The following is a 24,491-nucleotide window of genomic DNA, read 5'->3' as shown; positions in this document are numbered from 1 at the left end:
TCTGCTTAACAGTCTCTCAAGATGAAGTCAGAACTTCTGCTGGTGTTGGCTTTGTCTCTCTGTGTGAGCAGTAAACCCCTGTCCGAAAGGAAGACGAATAATAAGTTGTTGCTGATCTCTTTTGATGGTTTCAGGTGGGATTACGACCAAGATGTGGACACACCAAATCTGGACAAGCTTGTTAAAGAGGGAGTAAAGGCAAAGTACATCAATCCCCCAGCGATCACCATGACATCTCCATCACACTTTACAACTATTACTGGTAAGGCTTAACATTCTGCTTATATCTAATTAATGTTTGTGTAGAATACACCCTTTACAGAAGGGATACCACAAAAAGAGCAGAACAGAAGCTCTGACATGTTCAAAGGCCCAATTCATCCAAACACTGAATTGGTATAGGTTTTGTAATGCATACTTAAATCAGCGGTTGTTTAAACACCTTATGATTTGATTGGTCAGGGAAATTAGTTTCATTTTGAGTCACTAAATAGCCACTGATTAACAACTCAAACTTGAGATTAATAAATAAATATTTAGTATAAATATTGGCTATTTAGTGACTCAAAATGAAACTAACTTCTCTGACCAATCTCTGACCATAGCTTATCGTGTTAGTGTTCATATCCTTGTCCAGTCTGCATTATCATGGTGTTCAAAGTCTTAAGCTGTGTACTGAGAGCTGCTGAGCACACTTAATTGGCCAATAACCTCAACCTCATTAAATGGCACTGTGCAAAGTTAGCATGAGCTCCAACTTCAAGGTTATTTACATAAGCAGTGTTCCAAGTTCATAAACCTTGTCAATGGCCGATTTACAGTTCTTGACATTATGAGTATTGTGTTAAAAAAAGAAAAGAAAAGAAATGTGGGTCTACATGAACACTGTGATCACAAGTAATCTTAGTTCATTTGAATCCACTATTTGACCACAGAGACCGATTGGTTGATATGACTGAATACAATTTTATGTACAACATTATGTATAGTGACAATTAATACTGACTATATATCTGTAAACTAAAGCATGGTATAACAATATTATTGTCTCTTAATTTTTAATTTAGGGAGATGGATTGAGGATCATGGTGTGGTCCATAACCTGATGTTCAATGTTACAACTGGGTTGAGACTTACCCATAAGGCAACGCTTAAAAAATCAGAATGGTGGGATAATGGTGCTTTGCCCCTGTGGATAACAGCCCAGAATCAGGTGAACTTGCTCCTCTGACAAGCTTTTTGAGAGCAGATTGTAAAGACGAAATACAAAATAATATATATATATATATACACACACACACACACACAAGTGAAAGGTTTAGAATTATTAAGATATTTTAATTGCTTTTGAAATACGTTTATTAAGCTCACCAGGGCTGCATTTATTAAATAAAAAATACAGTTAAAACATTAGTATTGTGAAATATTATTTTAATTTAAAAGAACTGTCTTCAATTTAATATATTTTAAAAGTAATTTATTCCTGTGATTGCAAAGCTGAATTACATTTTAAAATATATTCAAATAGAATACAGTTAATTTAAGTTGTAATACTATCTCACAATATTACTTTTTTTACTGCATTTTTGATCAAATAAATGTAGCCTTGGTGACCATTCCCCGGTTTCACAGACAAAGCTTAAGCTAGTCTCAGACTAAAGTGCATGTTTGAGATGTTTTAAATGAAAGCAACTTGAACAGACATATCTTAAAATATAGCAGTACCATTGTTTTGTTTCAAGATGCACACCAGTAATGTTTTTTTTCTAAGGGACATTTATTAAAAGCCACTTAAATGCCCTAATTGAACTAAGGTCTAATCCTGGCTTAGTCTAAGCCCTGTTTGTGAAACTGGGTCTTTCAAAACCATTATTTAAAATAAAATAAAAAATGATTCCAAACTTTTGACCAGTAGTTTAAATATGTCCTGTAAAATCATCCATCCTTTGTAAATGAATTGATACATACCATACTGGTCTTCCCCAGTAACTTCTCCTATATATTTTAAAGGGTCTGAAAACAGCATCTTTTTTCTATCCTGGTGGAGGAGCAACTTACAGTGGGCAAGCTGTGATTCGTTCCCTGGTGGAAGATCATGGTCAACCTGATGACAATGAGACAAATTGGCGGCAGAACATAGACACTGTGATGGGATGGTTCACCAAAGAGGACTTTGACTTTGTTACTCTCTACTATGGAGAACCAGACAATGTGGGTCATGCTGAAGGCCCCGAAACTCCAGAGAGAAAAAGGATCATTGAACAGATCGACCGCACTATTGGCTACCTCAGGGAGGCAATTCACAAGAACGGTTTGACTGATCATCTTAACGTCATCCTGACCTCAGACCATGGCATGACCACTATTAAAAAGGCCACTGAGGTTAATGAGATAAAACTTAACGATTACATGAGTTTAGTCAATCTATCCCGCTTTGACCTGCTCGACTATGGTGGGTTTGGGATGATCACACCTAAAGAGGGCAAAGAACAGGAAGTTTATAATGCCCTGAAGAACGCACATCCCAATCTGACGGTCTATAAGAAAGAAGAGATTCCAGAACACTTTCACATAGGCAAACACGAGAGAATTCAACCTATAGTCCTTCTGGCAGACCTGGGGTTCAATATCAACTCTGTAAGTGGCTTTGCTAAAAAATTTTAAACAAATTTTTACCCAATGGACCCTTTTCCCAGACATTTTTGGGGCTCTCAGAAGCAGAATTTGTCCTAGTTGTGAAATTTCTATTGCGGTGAATGGGAGATGACAGCAAATCTAATTTTTGTATTTCCATTTGCTCCAGTTTGAAAAGAAAAAAAAAATCTGTTATAGAGTTTCCACGACTTTCCACAACTGAGGGAAAAATATAGAGACTGAATGCATTGGCCATGAGAGAGAAAGATGTAAAATTTGCCATCACTTCCTCAGCCGTTGTGTTTGTAGCTGGAAACACTGGAGATAAAAGCTAGATTTAATTGCCGTAGCATATACACTTCAGAACACAGGTAGCAGAACAACTCCATAAAATGATAAGAACAGACACAGGGTGTATAAATACCAAAGGCAAACAAAGGAAACTGAATGAAAACCAGGTGAACATAATCAAATAATCAATGGGAACTATGGAAACAAACTAGTGGCGGGAAAACGGGAACAAAGGAAACTTACACAAAACCCAAGAAAACAGAGCATAACCCTGACACCAGCAGCGTTAATTCATTTTTTTTGTCATTTACTGACATGGTAATATAACATATTTGCGATGTTGATAACTGTGGAAACGTGTCATCACAGTCTGTGAAAAGGGTCCATTGTTTGAAAGCTCACTTAGTACAATTCAGCTCCACATTATTCAGCTAGTTTTTAACCTTTATCAGTAACATATAAATAAAAATAAATATATTCAGCACAAATTTTTTATGTTTTTTAAAAAGAAATTTCTTAATGCTTAAAAAACACTCTAATATACTGATTTGGTGCTCAAGAATAATCTATTATTATCAATGTTGAAAAGGGTTGTGCTGCTTTCGAAGAAAGTTCAAAAGAACAGCATTTATTTGAAATAGAACTCTTTTTTTCTAATATTATAAATGGCTACTGTCACTTTTGATCAATTTAATTCACCCTTGCTGAAAAGAAATTAAGATTAATTTATGTAAACAGCCTACCTGAATTAATCATACTGCTTTCAGTTCTAACAATCTGTTTTCTGTTTGTGCAGAGGATCCTTTTGCATATCAACAAAGGAGATCATGGATTCAGTAATGAGGAAATGGATATGAAAATGATCTTTCGAGCCTTTGGACCAGACTTTAAGAATGATTTCTTGGCTGAGCCTTTTGACAGTGTCAGCATCTATCCGTTGATGTGTAAGCTTTTGGGTGTAGTTCCAGAAGTAAACAATGGAAGTCTCAGTGACACCAAAGGCATGCTAGTGGATAACTCTGATGTTGGTAAGCATTTGATTCACATTTGATTTGACTCTCAGAAGAGGGTTTCATTCAAAATGGCTTTTTCTGTCAGTCTAACAAATAATTTGAACCATTTTATTTTTATGAAATTTCAGAAATATTTAGTAACCAATTAATGCCATTCTTATTTGCAGGTGGTAGCAGTGGAAAAATCCAGGTGTCTTTTACTCTTCTGATACTAATGATAGTTATTTTAACCTTCATTTGAAGAGATTTACCAAACTACTTGTGTAAAGCAACCAGCAAACGCTGAATGCATTTAAACGTTTACGTATTTAAATGCATTTGGGGATATTTAATTTGATTCTATCAATCAATAAATTCCACTAGAAACAAACCTTGTTGTATTATTTTATTTTAATTTAATACTGTGAAGCTGCTTTGATACAATCTGTATTGTGAAAAACGCTATATACTTGATTTGATTTAAACAGTGTAATCACCTAAATGACTATTAAAGAGTGTTGTTTTCAAAATTTTCTTCTTTCAATACCGAATGTGATGATGATCTTTTATATTTATTATATCAAGACAAATAATACAAGTTTATACTGAAAGTTTGTTTTTATTGTGCACATATTTATGAAAAATAGCAAATATCAAGCGTGGTCACAATAGTCAGCGAAGTGTGAAAAATGTGATCAATATGTCAAATATGTATTTGTTGTGATTTGCATTTACATGTGAGTTTTATTTTTTTTTAAATCCGTTAACCCCAATATTCCACTCCCCTTTAAATGCATCGAAAACATAAATATACACATTCTTTTAAGTTTAGAGGACTGAAAAAAAAACACACAACAGGATCAATATTGTACACAATATAATACAAAAAGAATCTTTATGCATTATATACATTTCATGCACAAGAAATATTTAATTGAAATTATAGAAGGTAGAAGGAAGGGGATTTTAGTCTGCGTTCTTGATTACATATTATGTATATTACATAAACACATAAAAAAAATACAATCTCACTGAATGCATACAAAATTTGTTCAGGTACTTTCTAGAAAAGTTTAACGCTCATATTCATTTGATTTCATATCAAGCTCATTCATCGTGAATGATGCCAAATTCCAACACATCTGCATTTTTAAAAAATATATACCAAAGGAAAGTTCTTATAAAATTTTGGTAAAAATAAAAAGACAAAGGCATATCATCCACTGTTATCATTTCAAACATCCCAACTGCCCTTAACCAAGATGCACATTTTTGGTACCAACTGGTACTACAGAAGACTACTAAAGGAGTCATCAAGTTCCTCAATGCCAGTCCTCATCCAGCTCATCATCTGGCTCTGCTGAACTGTCCTCAGCTCCACTACTCTCTTCTTTCTTTCCTCCTTGTTCCGCCTCCTTCTTTGCTGCCTCTAGCATCTCCTGCTTTGCCTTAGCCACTCGCTCTTCCTCTTCTCTTTGGCGCAGTGCTGCTGCCTTCTTCTCCTGCTCGGAGTGACTCTTCATGTGAGCACTCCTGCTCTTCACTTTATAGAACACCCTACATATACACACACAAGGACGTCAAAATAGGTACAAGCCAAGGACTGCTTAAAATAAGAAACTGCTTTATATTTGTGTGTGTGTGTGTGTATATATATATATATATATATCTACATATATCTATCTATCTATCTATCTATCTATCTATATATATATATATATATATATATACACACATACATACATACACACACACACACCTTAAACCATTGGCTAGCTGTGTGAATGTTATGAATATAGGTATTTATAAAAGCATAAGCAGACAATGAGAAAAAAAAAAATCTTTAAGGATACTTTTAAACATAAGTGAAATCATTTCACTCTGCTTTAGAGAATAAAATTGCTGAATTATATGTGGCCTCAGACCAATGACATATTATTAATACAATTATTATAATCATAATATCTCTGCTTAAGAGTACTCTACTAAACTTACAGGACATATATATAAAATTAGTTAATAAATAATACTGATATTGAAATATTTATATATTAAATCATTTGGAAAAAATCAGTCTAGATGTAATATTATTTATTACTAGATGTAATGCTATTGGAATATTACCATTACATTTAATATTAAATATTAAAATATAATTTTGCAATATTTTGATACATTTATTGTGATAATAATATTAATACTGAAAGTAATATTTCAAATCCCCAGAGAAACTGAAGACCAGAGATAAAGAGTTCAGTGGGCAGAATTCTCACTCTTATCTACTTAGATAAGATGTACACAGTACAAGAGAAAGATTAGCAGTTTCTTTTACAGCCCTGTTCCCCATGTACATACTATGTACTTATTATAGTAATTGGAATATCTTGGTTATAACTAGGTACTAAGTACACTGTAAGTACACTTAAGTGCACATCCTGTAAAATAAAGTGCAACCAGAGAAAGAGTAAAAATACAGTGAAGTGTAAACCCTCATATAGGTGCAACTGGTTTAAGAAAGCTGTTCTTAACTGTCCTTTGAGGTAAATACAACTAAGACAAACTTGCTTATTTCAGTAGCTTAATTTTCAGAGTAAAAAATTCGTAGACCAGCATATACAAACTGACTAACCTACTGCACTTCTTGCAAGGGAAAATGCCCTCCGGCTCTCCCTGACTTTTGTTGACGGTTGTGGCCCTGTTTTTCTTCCCGGTATTGTCAGAGCGAGGCTTCGGAGGCGCAGGCGAAGGAGTTTTGAAGGAGGGCTGAGTTGCTGGCATCAGGCCAGAAGACTCTTCCGCAGAGCCATTCTTTTGGTCCTCATGAGCCACGTCTGCCCTCTTCTGGATGAGCCAGTAAAGACAACCATGCAAAAAGAATGAGCTATTCATTTGGCTATAACAAGACATTTAATATTCCAACCCAGAGAAACATGACAACAAGTCTTTATGGTGTATTTACTATATTTATATACAAATAGAATTATGCTTTCACTCCAAATACTCACATTCTCATTGTCCTGAAGTGTCTTGATCAAGTCTTGTAGACGCTCATTCACATTATTTTGCGTTCCCTCCTGTTGTTTACAATAATTTTCTTCCTCTTTCACATTCATCTATGTTAGAGATGAAAGAACATACTGATGATATAAAAATGAAAAGTCTCACAGAGGCAAATATTACCAGCATGCATGCATCAAATTGTACAGATTTATTGCAGCACAGATTTTATAAGTGTACAAATTTTGTTTATATTTAAATTACGAATGTTTTTCAGTCTGGTCTCACACTTTTGGATCCCACTGTACATGTGCTAAAAAGTCAAAGACAATGACAATGTCTAACAGACAATGTCCTTTACCACAGGGAGGCTTTCCTCTGGGTCTGAAGGTCCATATGTAAAAGTCCCATTACGACCAACCTTTGCTTGTTTCTTATAAGTGTAGTAGAACTCCACACACTGTGCCACTGTTTTAGTCCTCACCTGCCAAAACAGACAGATTAACAAAAACACAATGTCACCTTAAAAAGGTATTTTTTAACATATTTATTTACTTTATATGAATCAAGATATGACCAATGATAATACAGTAACCAAAAAAGACTGGATACCAGTTTTTGCACTAAGAAGAAATCTTTCCTGTAAGCAGAAATTCCCTTGTTGAAGAATCGTTTTTCATCCACAGTCCAGCAATCTGACCCTGTCAATATTTAAGGAACATTACTCGCTTGCTATCCACCATAAAACATTACAGATAATCTGCTGGATTGCAATTGCAATAATTTAACTATCCATTTAAAGTGAAAGCATGTTAGGGCTGTCAAAAATAACACATTAATTTCTGTGATTAATATTTTCAGTTAACAGTTAATGTAGCATCCCTTCCTGGCATCCTTTGGCTAGTGTTACAGTATATGGTGTAAGAGCAAAATATTGCAATACTGACATTTTATCACAAGGACTGATCCTCACTTAAAAATATTGATGCCAAAAGTTTTAACTTCTCATTTTTCTTATTGTGAAAATGAATGTGCAAAATAAACTTTGGCTCTTTTTCAAACAGAGATAGCAATGCTTCCACCTTGTTGCTGAGAAATATAATGCAGCTTAAAGAGACTAATTCATCGTCATAATCGCAATTATTTCTTGGACAAACCAAGACAGCCCTAGTGAAGTTTGTTTTAAGTTCATTTAAATTAAAGGTTGTTGCAATATTCTTAAGACAATTAAATGTTAAAAATTATGGCTTTCAATTATACTGTAATGTTGAATGGCTATTAATTATTTCATCCCGAGAAATTGAGAAAAAATCGAATTAATAGAGACACCATTAGCAATATTTGGTATCACTGATGCTGGCCTTCATTAATAGTACTTAAAAAATCTAAAAAATTTACTAAATCTTTATTTTGTTTCTGCATTCATTTTGAGATTCAGTGTGAAAATATGCATTGCAATATAAAATATATATAAAAAGATTTTAACGTCAGGTGCGATTAATTTCAGAACAATGTGTGATTAATTAGTTAATTCATTTTTTTACTATATGTTTCTGTAAATGAGTTTCTACCTGCATAGTGGTAGTTTGCCAGATGGTGGTTCCTGGAGAAGATGGGATTCTTCATCATCATCATTTCCAGAGCTTGCTACAGAGTCAAAACAACATTTGTTGTTTCTCCAGAAAACATATTTATGCATCAAATACAGTGGCTCCAATAAGTATTTGGACACTTTTAGACACACAACCGTTCAAATGTTTGGGGTCAGCAAAATCTATTTTTTAATAGAAATGAATACTTTTCTTCAGCAAACACGCATTACATTTCACATTTTCTGCTAAACTATTAAACAGCACAACTATTTTCAAATAAGAATGAAGAGAAACAACTGTGCTCACCATGACATCTCCTTTGCACTCGTGCAGGCAGTGCATTGCTAGCTCTGGGTTGGTTCCTCCTCCACACATGACACTGGAGCAGACCAGGTTCATAAGGTCATCAACTGGAAAATAATAAGGATTGGAATGGAAATATGTGAGTATGTCTGTGTTATATGCATTTGGTGAACATTGGCTATTTCAATGCAGTCTAAAGACAAGTTACATCTTGTATCCTGGGAGGCCGTAGAATCAGCCTCTGAATTAGGGAGCCACACCAAAGTTGCTTTATGCTGGTCCTTTAGGGCCGAGCTCTGATCCCATAGCTCTGGAATCTCTGCCTGATACCGAGAGCCGATGTTTATGCGCCTAAACATGCAAGAGAGGAAAAGTATATTAGATTAGTGGACAGTGATTGTGATGAATAGCTTTTTTTAATAAATGCTCACGGTTCTAGGCTGACAGGCGTTGCTTCTCCAATCAGTGGGAGTGCAGGAGGACTGATATCAGAACTGCCTGAAATGCAGAAAATAAAGTCAGCAAGAGAGAGATTAATCATGTCAATATGATGAACTACACAGTTCATTTACACTTGGAATTAATAGGTAAGAATAAAAATGAATAAACAAACAGTGAAGGGTTAACACTTTACATTAAGGCTGTATAAGTTAACATTAGTTAGCACAACAGTTAAAGCAACACTAAGGAACTTTTCCTCTTCGGTCGCCCTACAGGCTGGAAGCGGAATTGTCCATTACCGCTGTCGTAAATCATTTCGCCGCTTGCAGCCTACTGTCGCACGCACGCTCGCTGTTTATCCAGCACCGGCACTGGAATGAACGATGTCCACAGACAAGGTAGAGTATGTTGCATGATTTCATGAAAGTATGATGTATTGCGACATCAGAAACGAAGAAAAACTAAATTATGACTATTGTAACGCTTGACGTAAAGCAAGTCAAATTCGTAGTTTTCTTATGTCTCATTCGAACTACAGAAACGCGACCTGGTTTGGCAAACTTGCATGGTGTGATTATAGCAGATATAGGGATGCAAAGCGAATCCAGAAGTGCCTTTCACCCTGTTACGACTTTATGAACCACTGATACAATTTTGGAAAGATTATTTTAAGGTAAAAAATGTTCCTTAGTGTTGCTTTAATGTGAACTAACAACTAATACAATAACACATTTCTTTTAAATAACGTTTGTTAACATTATTAGTTCATGATACCCAATGCATTAACTAATGAACAGCTTTTATCCATCTAGGTTAAGATTTATTTGTACATATACTAATAGATTTTTAACATTTCGTTAATTAACATTAGTTAATGAATTATGAACTAACAATGTAAATTAACATTAATTAAGAGGATTAATAAATGCAGTAAGAATGTACAGTTTATTGATACTTAATAATACCTAATTAATGATAACTTCTAATTCATCTATTAATAAGTATGAATAAACAATCAAATACTGACGATAAAAATGAGACACTTTACAATAAGGTTACATATGTTAACATTAGTTAGTTACCACGTTAATAATAAAGTATTTTTCATTATTAGTTCATTTATTATTATTTCTAAATATACTAACATATTTATACCATTAAAAGTTGTACGTTAACATTAATTAATGACAACTATTAATGAACAATAGTGTGTTTATACTGTAAATTTACATTAACGTAAATGAAAAAATGCTGTAAGAAACTTGTTCATTGGTAGTTTACTATAACTACTGCATTAGTAAATGTTAATGCTTAGAACACTATTGTACATTTTTACTAATAAAAAAACAAAAATGCAAGGTGGAACGTACTTGTGCGCAGCAAGCTTCGTGTGTTGCTTCGGGGTGTAGATGGGGGTGGCAGGATCTGGCTGCCTGCTGACATAGAAGAGAGGAACAGAACAGAGTACAGCCCAGAGCCTTCACGCACAGGTGAAAGAATGGGTGGAGGGGTGTACGGCGGGATGATGCTGGCATGCTCTGGCAGGCGCACTGGGGAGCGCAGATTGCTCTGGTAGGGGGTGATGCTGGAGTAGACAGAAGGGGCGATGAAAGTGCACGGCTGAGGTATGACCAGAGGCTCAGGACGTGGGCGGCGCCTGGATTTGTCCTCTTGCCCTGTACCCTGATTGAAACGTAAATGGTAGAAACAGATGAAAATTCTGTCATCATTTACTCACCCTCAAGTTGTTTCAGACCTGAATGTTTTTCTTTCTTCTGCTAAACACAGAAGAAGATCATTTGAAAAATGTGGGTAACCAAACAGTTGACAGTAGCCATTGACTTCCACAGTATTTTTTTTCCATACTATGAAAGTCAATGACAACAGTCACATTTTTGATCCTTCAGAATATCTTATTGTGTGTTCAGCAGAAGAAAGAAAAACACAGGTGATGAAAGAAGTTTCATTTTTGGGTAAACAACTGTCTATTTAATAACTATTTTAAAAGCTCAAGTACACTTTTAGTGTGCAAAAGCATTGAGATGTTATAAGATTTTGAGTTTGTTGCCACTGTTACCTTTGGCTTGCTTAGTCAGGGACACTTAATATTCAGCAACATTACTGATTTGACTGCACTGACACTATTGGATGAGAACTGAACTGGGCTGGTTGATGGCATGACTGTTTTCTGCAGAGCTGCTTTATGGCTGAATTGAACTTTATAATTTATTAACTTTACACAGTTACTGAACCAAACTGAATCATCACTGAACTGACTTAAGGCTGAATTGAACTTTATAATTTATTAACTTTACACAGTTACTGAACCAAACTGAATCAACACTGAACTGACTTAAGCTGAATAGTGACACTATTGTCTTTTTTAGTGATTCTTTCCAGCATAATTGAATTCTGTTTGCATCATTGATCAGTATTTTCCTGTTTATCACTGTAAAGATACTTTGAAATAATCTGTGCTGTATAAAGCACTATATACATAAAGTCGACTTGACTTAACTTGACCTTAAACCTGTACCTGGATGAAGCTCACGGATGCGGAGTTCTTTAATGAGTGCAGGCGTGCTACAATAACAGAGGGTTTGCGATCAGGATGGTTCTGTTGATGTGAAATCTCTGAGGGATTCCGAACATTATCCGTCTGTGCCCAGCTGCCCTGCACTTCCACTTTGGTTTGACCTCTCCGAACTGGGACCGAGACTGGGATGACTAGGGGGGCCATACCAGCTGGTCTACCAGGGGTAATGTCCTCACACTAGTAAGAGAAGATTAAAAAGGGATGAAGAGGCATAAATAATAAGTTAATTATGTGTAAGCAACCTGCAGCGTTTAAGTGAGTCACAGATAACTAGATGGTTTATGCGATCTTAAAAACACAGTTACAGTCCATGTTTTTAATAAAAGAAATTAAATAACCATCTCAAACAAAAATAGATGTCTATTTCCTGTTACATAGAAGTATCTGAAGACAGTCCATTTATTTAAAAGAATAAATTCATACCACAAGCTTGTTTTGTGAAGTTTGGATTGGATAAATGTTAGCAAATAGTACTTGGTGAATCGGCCACTCCCAAATTCAACAAAGGATTTTGAGAGAGTGTGGAATGTGAAGGTGTGCAGACTTGCAGCTGCTCACCAGACTGCTTTACAATGCTCACTAACTCCATAAACTTTACTGCATATTATACTGAGTGTATATGACTGGGGAAGCTTGGTAGCAAACACTACTATGAGCCAAGTTGGTACTTTATAGCTTGATTAGTAATAAAGACAGTGACACGTTTCACCCCAGCTTTAGCATCTTGCTGGAGTCAGCAGTGGACATTTTTAAGGTTTTGAAAAAGCCAATTCATAAGCTTGTTTAAACAACAAAAACAACTTAGTAGACCATCAAATCAGCAAAACATCCCATAATAATTTTAAATATTTAAGGCATACAATACTGTTCAAAAGCTTGTGGTCAGTAAGATATTTTTTACAGAAAAAAACCCAACAGATTTATAAATTCAGCAATGATCAATTAAATCGTGACAGAAAATAATTTATAACGTTACAAAATATTTCTATTTCAAATAAATGATGTTCTTTTGAACTTTCTACTCAAAGATTCTTGAGGGGAAAAAAAAAATGTATCTGAAGACTGGAGATATTATGCTGAAAATTCAGCTTTGCCATCACAGGAATAAATTAAATTTTAAAATATATTATCATAGCAAGACTATCTGTTTGTTGGACCAATGGCAGGAAGGGAGTGTGCTCAAGAAACCTTTTTTGAAAACAATACATTTGCAATTTCGTTTGGTGACGCTAGTGGCACTCAAAATGTATTTCTACTTATCCACTGATGTAAAATTAGGCTTCAAATGGATTTCCAAATGAAATTGGCTCACCTTGGCTGGCAGAAATTCCATCTCTGAAGCCTTTTGAGCAAGAGTCTCAAGGTTGATCTCCTTTGAAGCCCTCCGTCGTCTCTGAGTGCTTTGGATGACCCCCACTGTGGGTTCTTGGACTCCACCAACTCCTCCATTCTGAGAAGAAACCTTGTCCTTGGAGGGCTGGTCGCCTTGAGGAGAGATGCCATCTTTAGAGAGTCGCCGAGAGCGGCGAGGGAGGACCTGTCGTTTGGTTTGGGTTTCTTGGAGGTCTGGAGTGGGCTCTGCAGGGCCAGATTCCTGGTAATTTGATTCCTGAGGAACAAGATGTTGTGGTTGAGGTGGAACAGTGAGCTGGGTCTGACTCGATTCGATTTTCACCTGAACGCTGGGAAGATCCTGTGACTCAATCTCTTTTTTGACTCGCTGCTTTTCTACAGACTCTAGGTGTTGAAAACCTTGTCCATGCTGCTGCAGTTGCTGCTGCTGCTGCATCTGTTGCAGCTGTTCCTGCCTTTTCTTCTGCTGGTGGTACTGCTGTTGCATTTGATGCAGACGTTGCTGCTGCTGAATTTGATTCTGTTGCTGCTGCTGCTGCTGCAACTGACGCATTTGCTGCAACTGTTGCATCTGGTGCTGACGATGCAGCTGCTGCTGTTGCAACTGCAAGAGTTGCTGTTGTGATTTCGGCTTCTCGTTGTAATTCATATTTAAAGATGCATTGTTGCCTTGGAAGACTTGTTGGAAACCAGTTGCCTGCGGCTGCTTGGTAGGTCCAAACGCCAATTGGAAGGGTTGCAGAGTGGAATCAGTCATTTCGTGATGCATGCCCTGAGGCTGATATTGGAGGTCTGCAGGTATGTGACCTTGTTGGAGAGCCTGGAATTGAACATGATGCATGGCTGCCATCGTGTGATGGTCCCAATCCGGCCCAGGAACGTGAGATGTGTCTGTGTAGGACTGCGAGGAACCTGGCGAAAGCTTCTCCAACTTCACAGCCTCCATCTCATGACTTTTGTGAAAGGCCCTTGGGTCATCTATAGCACTAAGAGAAGGGACAAAGTTCTGTGGCCACTTATTCATGTTCGGGAGGCCCTGAAACCAAGTCGAGGTCTGCACTGGGTCCTGATGCACCCACTTCACTGGTGCCGATTGCTGAAAATGCCCTCGGACCGGATATCCTTTATCAGATTTGAAAACACCCTGGACTTCAGGGCTAGAATCCACCAAACCCTCTGGACTGCTGTGAGTTTGCTCCAAGGAAGGGGCTCCCACGTTGTAGAAGAGGTCTCCTGAATGCTGCATTGTTTCACCAATGGCTTCAACATTCTGCTTGGTAATACTGTTTATGGTTCCTCTCTGGTGTGGAGAAAGACTCATGGCAGTTGTGTAAAACTAGAAGACAAGCAAAAACCATTCAGTACTTCAGTTTTAAATAAGCCTGATTAGGTTTGAACAAGGCCGAAGTTAAATAATAATAATAATGTTTTACAGAGCGGAGTGCATGCAGGATTATGTGGGGTCTAGAAGCCTCACCTCCCCACTTGCTTCTAAACTGCAGTATAAAGGTGGTGTAAATATTTAAAAACTCAGTCATTCCTCAGTCAAGGGAAACGTTCTAAAAAGGAGAGAAAGACAAAAAGTTAGGTTTTGAAATCAGTCACAATAGGCGTATAATGTTGTCTGCATTCTACACAAAATGAAAGGACAAAAAAGGTCAAATAGGTCAATGCCATGACACTCATTTAATTTTGTCCAGATCCATTACATTATTCAAAAAAATACATTAAAATGCTATTCATACAAACAATACCTTGCACATACCTATTCTATGATCTAAGAGAGTGTGAGCAAATGCAACAATTTTTGGGAGAGAACAGTTTCCCAGTTTCTCAGGGAAACGCAAACTTGTTGCAAACAAATGCAAAATCATTGAAATGTTTCCTCCCATCTCATATTTTTTCCATTATCTGTCCCATTGGGGACTCACTAATACTAAGCATGTTTTTGGTGTTTAAATTAAAATTCATTTTGATATTTTTTAAGGGGACATTTTTTAAATCCTTATATCATAATGAATTTTTTTTAAATCTTATTATATTACAAAAAAGTTGATCAAGCAAACTTCAGATCACCAATTGCCTAACCAACCATAACATGTCAAAACATACTCACGATTGACAGGACACCAAACGTGCAAATATTTCCTTATGCATACCATTAATTCATGGCTATTTGGCAAGACTTGTGCGTAGAGAAGGAACATAGTGGTCTAAAACCAGGAAACCTGACAAACACAAATGCAGAAGGCAACAGCAGACAGGCACGGGAGGGGCATTAAAAGTGCAATGCAAGACAACAAGAATTACAGGAAGTGAAGAGGGAAAGGGAGAGAGAGAGATATGGAGAGTATACAGGAGAGAGAGAACAAGCAGAACTACTTTTCAACCCAACCCAGAAACCACGATGAAAACATTTGTTATAACAAAATATATGTATAATTAATGCCGCAAAGCAAACTGTCCTACATACTTCCTTGTAAGACTGCAAAGTTTCAGTATTTGTGCATTTTGCTCCTTGGTGTTTCTTGACTTATTGAACGAAATGTCGTGTGTGAAAGCATATTAGAACTGTAGCGTACTTACACTGTTGCAATATGGCATTGACGTCCTCCTTCCTTCCTTACTTTTCAAGTTCGGATGACAGCGCCTTACAAAAACAGTTCAAGCCCTGGGCAAAGTCAACAGCGAGCGTGCGTGCATGGCCATAAACACATACTACGATGCAGTCTGTCGTAAACGCCTAGACGTAAGTGCGCACATTTGATGATACGCTAAAATACCATGTCATAATGCATCGAGAGGCCTCTCTAACTAGTAGGCTGCCAAATCCAACAACTTTTTGTATCCGAACACCTCGGTAGTCACCAAACCTGTTTCCCGGTTTACATTCTGCCGTTTAAGCGCAATTTTTTTTTACCAATAGCCTACTGTTAGCAGGATGCGTAGCGTTCGAGGTCGGATCCTCTTACAATAATCAATCCATCAAAGTTATTTATCAACAAAACAGTTTGCACCCACGCAACCAATCAGCGTGTTTCGGATTAAAGGCGAGGCGACACAAGGCGCAAAATCGCACACTGTGATTGGACGGAAGGAACTTCTCGCACACTGTTGGAATGAAATGTGTCATATTTTATTACTGAGACCAACTTTTATATTTCCATATCTCTTTAACTTTTACTGACTTCGCTGCGTTGAAAGTGTTTTTAAAAAACAAAAAAAACATTCATGTTAAAACGAAAAGGAAAGGAAAAGAAAAATCTCAGTGCTGTATATAATTTTAAACAGCCTGTAATTGTAACTTTGTTATATGCTCCTTACCACAAAAATGTAAGGATGTAACAAACCCAAAGCAACGAGAATGCAAGTTCTGAATACTAGTTCTAATTTTTTTTATTTTAATTCTAGTTTTATTTATAACTACTAAATTATAATTAAATACCAGTCACTATTGGAATTAGTACTAATAAATAAGAGCCATCTAATAATAAACAGGTACAGTTTGTAATTGAACAGTAACTGAATTTTTTTAGCAAAAAGTACTAGAGCATAAAAAGTACTAATAGTGCAAAAATAGCATGTTGTCATATTTATGTTGAATAAAACTAATCAATCAACGGATCAGTGTTTTTGAAAATTCTTTAAATGAATGAATCATTTTGTTTCACATCCGTGCACTGACTTTTCTTTCACTGAAGTTTCCAGTGAAGCGTGTGACCGCGGACTGAGATGGTGAGCTAGATATCATTTGTTGAACCTCCTAGACGAATACAACTTTAGTCACTGCTAGACTAGTCTCAGCCTCAGACGTCACGCCCACGGAACGTTGGCTAAACGTCTGATGCATATGGTACACTTAACTGGAAACACTTCAGGAATGTCGAAGTCGTCATCTGATTGGTTGAATTTTATCGGATTTCCGGGGGGCGCGAGTGTCGCGCTTATTTTCGGTCCGCCTGGAAACAAAGCGCAGACGTGTAATTGCGTTTCCTACTGATTTACTCGGTGTTTTGATCAGATGTGGTAATGCAGACGCAATTGTTGTTATACGTGGACAAACAGATCAATGACTTACTGCTTGTTTTCTTCTCCTTCTTTGATTTTCTATGCTGACTGACTTGTTGCAGTCTATGGTTGCACGCCGATCTGTTGTTGTGGGGACATTTCCACGCAACGAAACGTGACACTGAACGAAACGAACTGTAATTGGTTGTTTGACATGTCGGTCAAACGGCCTTATGGGCGGGCCTTGGCCAAAGAAAGCTGCTATGAATTCCAGACCTTCAGCCGTCAGTCTGAAGGTCTGGCTACGCGAGACTACTGCTAGACTGACTCTTAGCGACACTGAATGAGAGTCACGAAAATCTGCTGACCACCTGAACGAGACATCATAACAAAAAAATAAAAACTTTTTTACGAATCGGAGTGGAAGATTCAAGGACTCTTACTCTTACAACAAACACGTGTCGCCACCTACTGGCGTACGTAAAAGAATATGAACTAACGAATCTGAAATAATATTTTTCATAAACGGTTTCAAAGGAATCGAGTCAGTGATTCAAAATCCCCACAAAACAACAAAAACATTTGAGAAACAAAGAAACCTTTTTATAAGAATTCAACAAATAATATCGTCTCTTGAGTTAAATAAAATGTTCTAGTTCAAAAGCTACTAATCTAATACTGTTGAGTAAAATATTAATTTGTTAATTATTATTAAAAATTATTATTATTTTGCCAACAGGTCAGGGAACAGTAGTCGTAGTCTCACATACTGTAGTTTGTCATCATTATTATTCACAAATGACTGTTGCTCCTTATATATGATTCATATGTCATATTAAAACAGCTAGATCTGTGCAGATTTTACTGTAAGATCTTTTTTTTTTACAGTTTTTTACTGTAAAACCTATTTTTTACAGTCTATGTGTAAAACACAGCTTTTTACATTTAATTGTATTGTTATTTTTTATTGTGGGAAGGGTACATTGAATAAACATAAAAAATAAATAAATAAAACTACAAAAATTTCAATAAAAATATGGAAATGTTTACAAATAGAAACAAATTTTACAGCTTTCTTATTTTAACATAATAATTGTTTTTAGGAATTAACTTATGACTTTAAAAACATAGACTTATATTTAAGAATACTAAATTTAGCTAATTTATCTATAATAGTAGGACTGGAGAGAATATCACTTTGAAACGATTATCATTCGTAAATAATGTAGCAAGATCTGCGCACTTTTGAGAAGTCTGCGGAAATAAAGCGTCAGCTGGTGTGTCACATGATCGCCATCATGTGATTTGCATTTTGCATACAGGGGAACGACCTGTTCAGATAGCTAGTCATCATCAGCAAAAGAGACCCATCTCAAGACAGTGTGCCTTGAGTGTCTGATGTTCGCCTTCACTCACTCAGTCCCACACTCACCATGGCTTGGACAAAATATCAGCTCTTTCTCGCCGGTCTGATGCTCATCACAGGCTCTCTTAACACACTATCCGCAAAGTAAGTAGCACGCACGCACTAGATTATGATTGTTTACATGTTATTTTTGCTCACTTTTATTAGTTGCCCCACATTTTTTACTCTATTAATAGAGCAGACAAGGATGTTTTCTCGTTGTCTTTCACAAAACTGTACATCGTGTCCTCATTGTTTGTGAATACATGTAATTGTATTGTCTAAATTAATTTTAAATGAATGTTAACACAAACAAGACTAAAGAAAGATGAACCCTTTTGATTGAACTTTTTAGTGGCACTGTATGAATTCACCTATAAAGTTGAAAATTGCACTTTTTAGAACAAGATGATTACATGACTCGCGTGCAGTTGTAATGATCCGCTGTTTCGTGACATGTTGATGCTGCAAAATCAGCAATTTTGCCACCAAAACACTTGTGACTATTAGTCAATAGTGCCACCGCAGCATTAAATAACTTACAGTCGGATTTAAGTTGTCCTTCTCGTCAAGAACGAAGCTGTCTGCCACAAAATACTGTTAAGTAACTTGATACAGCTTTGTGTCTAAAACAGATGCTTGATGTTTCTAGGCAGACGATATTTGATACCACAGTTTCACTCCATTTCTGCTGAAAAACTGACACTGATGGTGTTGATGCTTCTGGGTCTTGCTAAATTTGTTAAATCTAGTCTTTTCTTTGTCGTGAGGTCATGAATTGTCACTTCATGGTTGTAAAAGTGACATTATTGTACCATGTGCATAGTTACTTATTAAACTTACAGTGACTGGCTGGTGAAAGATAGATGTGTGGTATGGAAATGCTCATTATTACTAATAATCATAATTTCATGTATGACAAATGCTATACAGATAAATGTTTATTATTATTATTAATAAATATAACAGGTTTCCCAAATAAGTTGTATTTCCACCATTGTTTGGACAAACAGATCCAAAATCTTAGCCATTGTTGAGCTAATGTTTGCCATGAGTGCCTTATTTATAGTTATACTGCATATTAAAGGGATACTCTAATAATGATAAGCGTAATGATATGACGCAGCGCCTGAAAATAGGTCTAATAGGTTAGACAAACTTAGTCCCGGTCACGTTGTAAGTTACTGAGCTGGGGACTATTTTCAGGCGCTGCGTCATATCATTACGCCTGCTGCACTCATGGTACAAAGTTTCTTGATTATTACGCAGGAATGAGAGTATAGTTCCTAGCCATATCAGCCTAGAAAATCGCAACTTTACATTTTCCGTCGGTCTTAGTACACGATGTAACTACAGAAGAGTCAAGTTTTAAATAGGAAAAATATTGAAACTCTTTGGTCATTTTTTTGAGAGAGATGCTAATGGTCCTGTCCGATTCAATGATCTATGCTAAGCTATGCTAAAAGTGGTGCCGCAAGACCCGGAGATCGGCTGAATGGATTCGAAAGCGGTAAAACACAACTGTTTAACTCTGGGCGAGTTGTAAAATGAGCCTATTTCTAAAAAAAGTGGAGTATTCCTTTAAGTTAAGGAATTTTAATACAGAAAAATGACACTCATCATGACCTTTAATGAGATGAATCTGTTAATCTTCTAGATGGGCTGACATGTTCTCTGCACCTGGATGTTATGGTACCCCAGATCATACCTTCTCCCACCCTTTTGTACAGGTAATGAAATTCAGTTAACCTCACCAAGATACACGACACGCTATTCACATCAAACTTCCCCTTAGAGCACATTTTTTCAGTAGCTCAGCAGAGAACTGAAGTACTATCTTATGTTTTAACAAAGTGAGAACTGGTTTCCTGCATGCACCCTAATAATACATGACTCCTTCCAGGCTGTGGGAATGTTTTTGGGAGAGCTGTCCTGCCTGGTGGTGTTCCACATTCTCCTTTGTTATGATCGGCGCAGACCGGAGCCCACCATGGAACCAGGCCAGAGTTTCAACCCCCTGCTTTTCCTCCCCCCTGCCCTTTGTGACATGTTGGGAACGTCCATCATGTATATTGGTGAGTGTCAATAGTCTTTTTACTTTAATTTGAGTTGGACAGTGTGCAGAGATCTACTTTAAAACTATATAAGTTTATACTTATATTATCTAAAAACATCCATTGAGTTTTAAGAAGATTTCCTTCCTCTTTCTTCATATCTCTAGCACTGAACATGACCAGCGCCTCCAGTTTCCAGATGCTGCGAGGAGCTGTGATCATCTTCACCGGACTGCTGTCTGTGGCGTTCTTAGGACGGCGTCTGCAGCCCAGCCAGTGGATTGGGATCCTAGTCACCATCCTTGGTCTGGTGGTGGTTGGACTTTCTGACTTTCTAAACGGCCATGGGAATGACTCCCATAAGCTCAGTGAGGTTATCACAGGTAATTCTAGTGCTGCCATTTGCTTTCAATCATACAGAATAATGTACTTTGTCTTTGTCTACAAGTCGGAAAATCCTCTCATGAGCTGTTTATCAGGATATTTTCCTTTTACCTTATTGTATCTTGCATTTGTAGCTGATTGGATTGTATCACTGATCATCCATTGGTTTTGTTTTATAGGGGACCTTTTGATCATCATGGCACAGATTATTGTTTCAGTCCAGATGGTCTTGGAGGAGAAGTTTGTTTACAAGCACAATGTGCATCCACTGAAGGCTGTTGGGACTGAAGGTAAAGATTTAGTCATTTTTAATCAATTACCATATATGTGACCCTGGATCACAAAACCAGTCATGAGTCGCACAGGTATATTTGTGGCAATAGCCAACAATACATTGTATGGGTCAAAATTATCGATTTTTCTTTTATGCCAAAAATCATTAGGATATTAAGTAAAGATCATGTTCCATGAAGATATTTTGTAAATTTCCTACTGTAAATATATAAAACATTTATTTTTGTGAGTGAATGCAGCACAATCGTGAACATAAATGGACAACTTTAAAGGCGATTTTCTCAGTGTTTCGTTTTTTTTTTTTGCACCCTCAGATTCCAGATCTTCAAATAGTTGTATCTCGACCAATATTGTCCTATCATAACAAACCATACATCAATGGAAAGCTCATTTATTCAGCTTTCAGATTATGTATAAATCTCAATTTCAACAAATTGATCCATGTGACTGGTTTTGTGGTTTTGGTCACATATAGCTAATGACTAGTTTGAGCCAAATATTTTGATGCTACTTAATAATAATGTTGTCATAATGATTATAGTCTCACTTCATCCAATACAGTTCAAAGGTTTGGGGTCAGGAAGATAAAAACAAAAAAAAATAATACAGGAATATTGTGACATTTTATTACAATTTAAAAATAACTGTTTTCTATCAGTTACGATCATGTGTCTTCAGCCTCACACGATCCTTCAGAAATTATACTAATATGCTAATGTGGTGTTCAAGAAACATTTATTATCCATGTGGAAAATAGTTTTAGTAGGATAGTAGGATTTTTTTTAATGAGTAGAATGTTTAAAAGAACAGCATTAAAAAAAATTGTCATTTTTGATCAAATCAACTTGAATTGCTGGAAAAAGCTAACTGTTAAGATTACATCAGCAATAAAATGTAGTAAAGATAAAAGAAGCAATGTTGATCATACAACCAAATGTTGTCATTACCATATGTGTTGCTGGACCCTATTTAGGGGAGCTTGAGACCTCTTTCATCTTAAAGCCCCCCTAAAAGTCTGTGATTGACTTATCTGTCAGCACCCTTACAGATGAGTAATATCTGAGGTTATTTGACTTTCAGTCCTCCTCTTTCCTTTGAAATCAGGAAAAATGCAATCAAATATGCTATTGTTACTAATGAACATCTACTGACAAACAGATGCAATTTTAATGTTTATTTAAAAAAAGTTGTCAGTTAAGCAAGACTTGCCTCTTTCCAAGTGTCTTAGTTGTCCTCTCTCTGTGTGTTTCTCAGGTTTTTTTGGATTTGTCATCCTCTCTCTCCTCCTCATCCCGATGTTCTACATCCATGTGGGCAGTTTTGCAGATAACCCACGGCAGGTCCTTGAAGACGCCCTGGACGCCTTCTGTCAGATTGGCCATAAGCCTCTCATTATGCTGGCACTGCTGGGGAACACCGTGAGCATCGCCTTCTTTAACTTCGCCGGCATCAGCGTCACTAAAGAGATAAGTGCCACCACTCGCATGGTGCTGGACAGTCTGCGTACTCTAGTCATCTGGGTGGTGAGTCTGGCGCTGGGTTGGGAGAAATTTCAGGGCCTACAGATTCTGGGCTTCATCATCCTACTCGTGGGTACAGCAATGTACAATGGACTCCACAAACCCTTGATGGACAAACTTCCCTGCTGCCCTAGAGAGCAGAGAGCAGAGGAGGGAGACACTCCGGAAAGAGAGAGACTGCTTGGTGGAGGAAAAGCCACCCAGGATAGCTAATTTTAGACGTTGGACAAAATGCTGTCCACAAAGAATTCTCTCAGTTTTAACAGTTGTTTCCATTTTAAGAGAGAATCACATTTTAGTGTTGTTTTAGAAGTATGAATCAATATTTGGGAACCATCACTACTTATTGCTTAATGCCATGTTTGTGGGCATTTCTCAACTGTATAAGAAAAAAAGGGATAGTGATGCTTAGATTTTTAAAATGGTTTTGTATGCAGATTATCACTTTATGAAAGGGATGGAAACAAATAATTTTTACATGATTTTAATACAACAACAACAACAAAAATCTTAGAATACCGGTAATATTTTAATGTTTTTAATTTTGTGTTTTATAGGTTTCAAAACAAATTATTATTATTTTTTTTGTTGTTACATGATGTGCTGTTGTTGGGAGCACATTATTTCTCTAATAATTTTATTTGAGGAATACTATTAATTATCTGTGAAACGGGTATTATGTACTGACAAGAAAATCTTCTTTTAGTCCATGGTAGTTTCTTGGTTTATAAAAAAAAAAGAAAAGAAAAAAGAAGTTTTTTTCATAGTGAGGTGCAAGCAATGATATCTTCTGTGTTCCATTTGATTGACTGCAGTTCCCTCTGCATGAATGTATAAATTCCTCTCACATTCTTGTCAGAAACATTTTTTACATTGTGGATGCATCTGTTTGTGGTACTTGAAATTAACATGAAGAAGACAGAACTGTTTCACTCAGATCAATTACATCTACTGCATGTGTAACAAAACTATTGCCAGTGTCTGGGAACATTCAAAACGGACATTGATCTACTAAATGGGTTAATGCTACAATGAAAATGCTGTATGAACCAAGATTATGATAATTTTGTAATTTTTAATGGACATTTTTCGCTTACATATATGTACAACTATTGCACAACATATTTTTAGTGTGTGAGCACAATATCCCAATGCAAAGTTTAAAACAATGCCTATCAATACAAATGATTGCAGAAATGGTAACACTTAAAAAAAAAGTTGCATTAGTTAATGCATTAACTTACTGTGAGCAATACATTTGTAACAGTATTTATTAACCTTTGTTAATGTTAGTTAATATGAAATACAACTGTTCATTGTTAGTTCGTGTTAACTCATTAAATAATACTATGTAAAGTTCATTAAATAATACTAACAGATGCAACTTAACATTAATTAAAATTAATAAATGCACAAGTGTTTTTAACTGTTAGTTCATGTTAACTCATGTAACTATATATATATATGTGTATGTGTGTGTTATTGTTCTAAACAATGTTTTTTTTTTTGTTAAATTGCAAACATTTCAAGTACAATGCAACAGAAAACAAAATGAATACACGGCATTGTAAATACAATTCAAAATATATAAACCAAAGAATAACAACAACAACTAAAGTATAAATGT

General features: G+C 36.3%; 3 protein-coding genes across 8 annotated transcripts; 2 read left to right on the top strand and 1 right to left on the bottom strand.

The window, feature by feature from the left end:
* Positions 1-21: 21 nt before the first annotated feature.
* Positions 22-4,212, top strand: LOC311069031 (ectonucleotide pyrophosphatase/phosphodiesterase family member 7; the record flags this gene model as incomplete). Its single annotated transcript, XM_084091956.1, has 5 exons — positions 22-262; positions 1,068-1,213; positions 2,011-2,637; positions 3,722-3,953; positions 4,106-4,212. The coding sequence occupies 5 exons, from the start codon at positions 22-24 to the stop codon at positions 4,177-4,179; spliced, it is 1,320 nt and encodes a 439-aa protein (XP_083948082.1). The 3' UTR covers positions 4,180-4,212.
* Positions 4,213-4,779: 567 nt separating this feature from the next.
* Positions 4,780-16,330, bottom strand: mideasa (mitotic deacetylase associated SANT domain protein a). 6 transcript variants are annotated; one of them, XM_084090578.1, is made up of 14 exons: positions 15,786-16,330; positions 14,677-14,758; positions 13,159-14,535; positions 11,787-12,023; positions 10,621-10,933; positions 9,241-9,307; positions 9,018-9,160; positions 8,813-8,916; positions 8,486-8,561; positions 7,527-7,615; positions 7,276-7,398; positions 6,923-7,030; positions 6,547-6,758; positions 4,780-5,474 (listed from the first exon to the last, which is right to left on the bottom strand). In XM_084090578.1, exons 3-14 carry the CDS (start codon positions 14,518-14,520, stop codon positions 5,240-5,242), a joined length of 3,069 nt encoding a protein of 1,022 aa, XP_083946704.1. In that variant the 5' UTR covers positions 14,521-14,535; positions 14,677-14,758; positions 15,786-16,330; the 3' UTR covers positions 4,780-5,239. The 6 variants fall into 6 exon arrangements, with proteins under 6 accessions (XP_083946704.1, XP_083946706.1, XP_083946707.1 ...); XM_084090580.1 differs by having other exon boundaries at positions 6,547-6,755; XM_084090581.1 differs by having other exon boundaries at positions 7,336-7,398.
* A 2,153-nt stretch (positions 16,331-18,483) lies between these two features.
* slc35f6 (solute carrier family 35 member F6) lies at positions 18,484-24,290 on the top strand. The gene is made up of 6 exons (XM_084090577.1): positions 18,484-18,717; positions 20,270-20,342; positions 20,516-20,687; positions 20,834-21,049; positions 21,230-21,340; positions 22,599-24,290. Exons 1-6 carry the CDS (start codon positions 18,641-18,643, stop codon positions 23,075-23,077), a joined length of 1,128 nt encoding a protein of 375 aa, XP_083946703.1. The 5' UTR covers positions 18,484-18,640; the 3' UTR covers positions 23,078-24,290.
* The last annotated feature ends 201 nt before the right edge of the window (positions 24,291-24,491 follow it).

This window comes from Abramis brama (assembly GCF_963993115.1).
Source record: "Abramis brama genome assembly, chromosome: 18".
NCBI classification, from domain to species: domain Eukaryota; kingdom Metazoa; phylum Chordata; class Actinopteri; order Cypriniformes; family Leuciscidae; genus Abramis; species Abramis brama.
The sequence above is the reverse complement of the archived record's forward strand: the minus strand, read 5'-3'. Positions and strand labels throughout refer to the sequence as shown.

Bases quoted from the DNA above. Each gene is read 5' to 3' on its own strand.
- mideasa (XM_084090578.1), bottom strand. From the start codon at position 14,520: ATGAGTCTTTCTCCACACCAGAGAGGAACCATAAACAGTATTACCAAG. The intron at 7,031-7,275 runs GTAAAGGACATT...TCTCTAACATAG, and splicing joins CAGAGGAAAGCCTCCCTGTG to ATGAATGTGAAAGAGGAAGA. The intron at 5,475-6,546 runs GTTAGTCAGTTT...GTGTATATGTAG, and splicing joins CCTTGCAAGAAGTGCAGTAG to GGTGTTCTATAAAGTGAAGA.
- slc35f6 (XM_084090577.1), top strand. From the start codon at position 18,641: ATGGCTTGGACAAAATATCAGCTCTTTCTCGCCGGTCTGATGCTCATC. The intron at 20,343-20,515 runs GTAATGAAATTC...GACTCCTTCCAG, and splicing joins TCTCCCACCCTTTTGTACAG to GCTGTGGGAATGTTTTTGGG. The intron at 20,688-20,833 runs GTGAGTGTCAAT...TCATATCTCTAG, and splicing joins AACGTCCATCATGTATATTG to CACTGAACATGACCAGCGCC.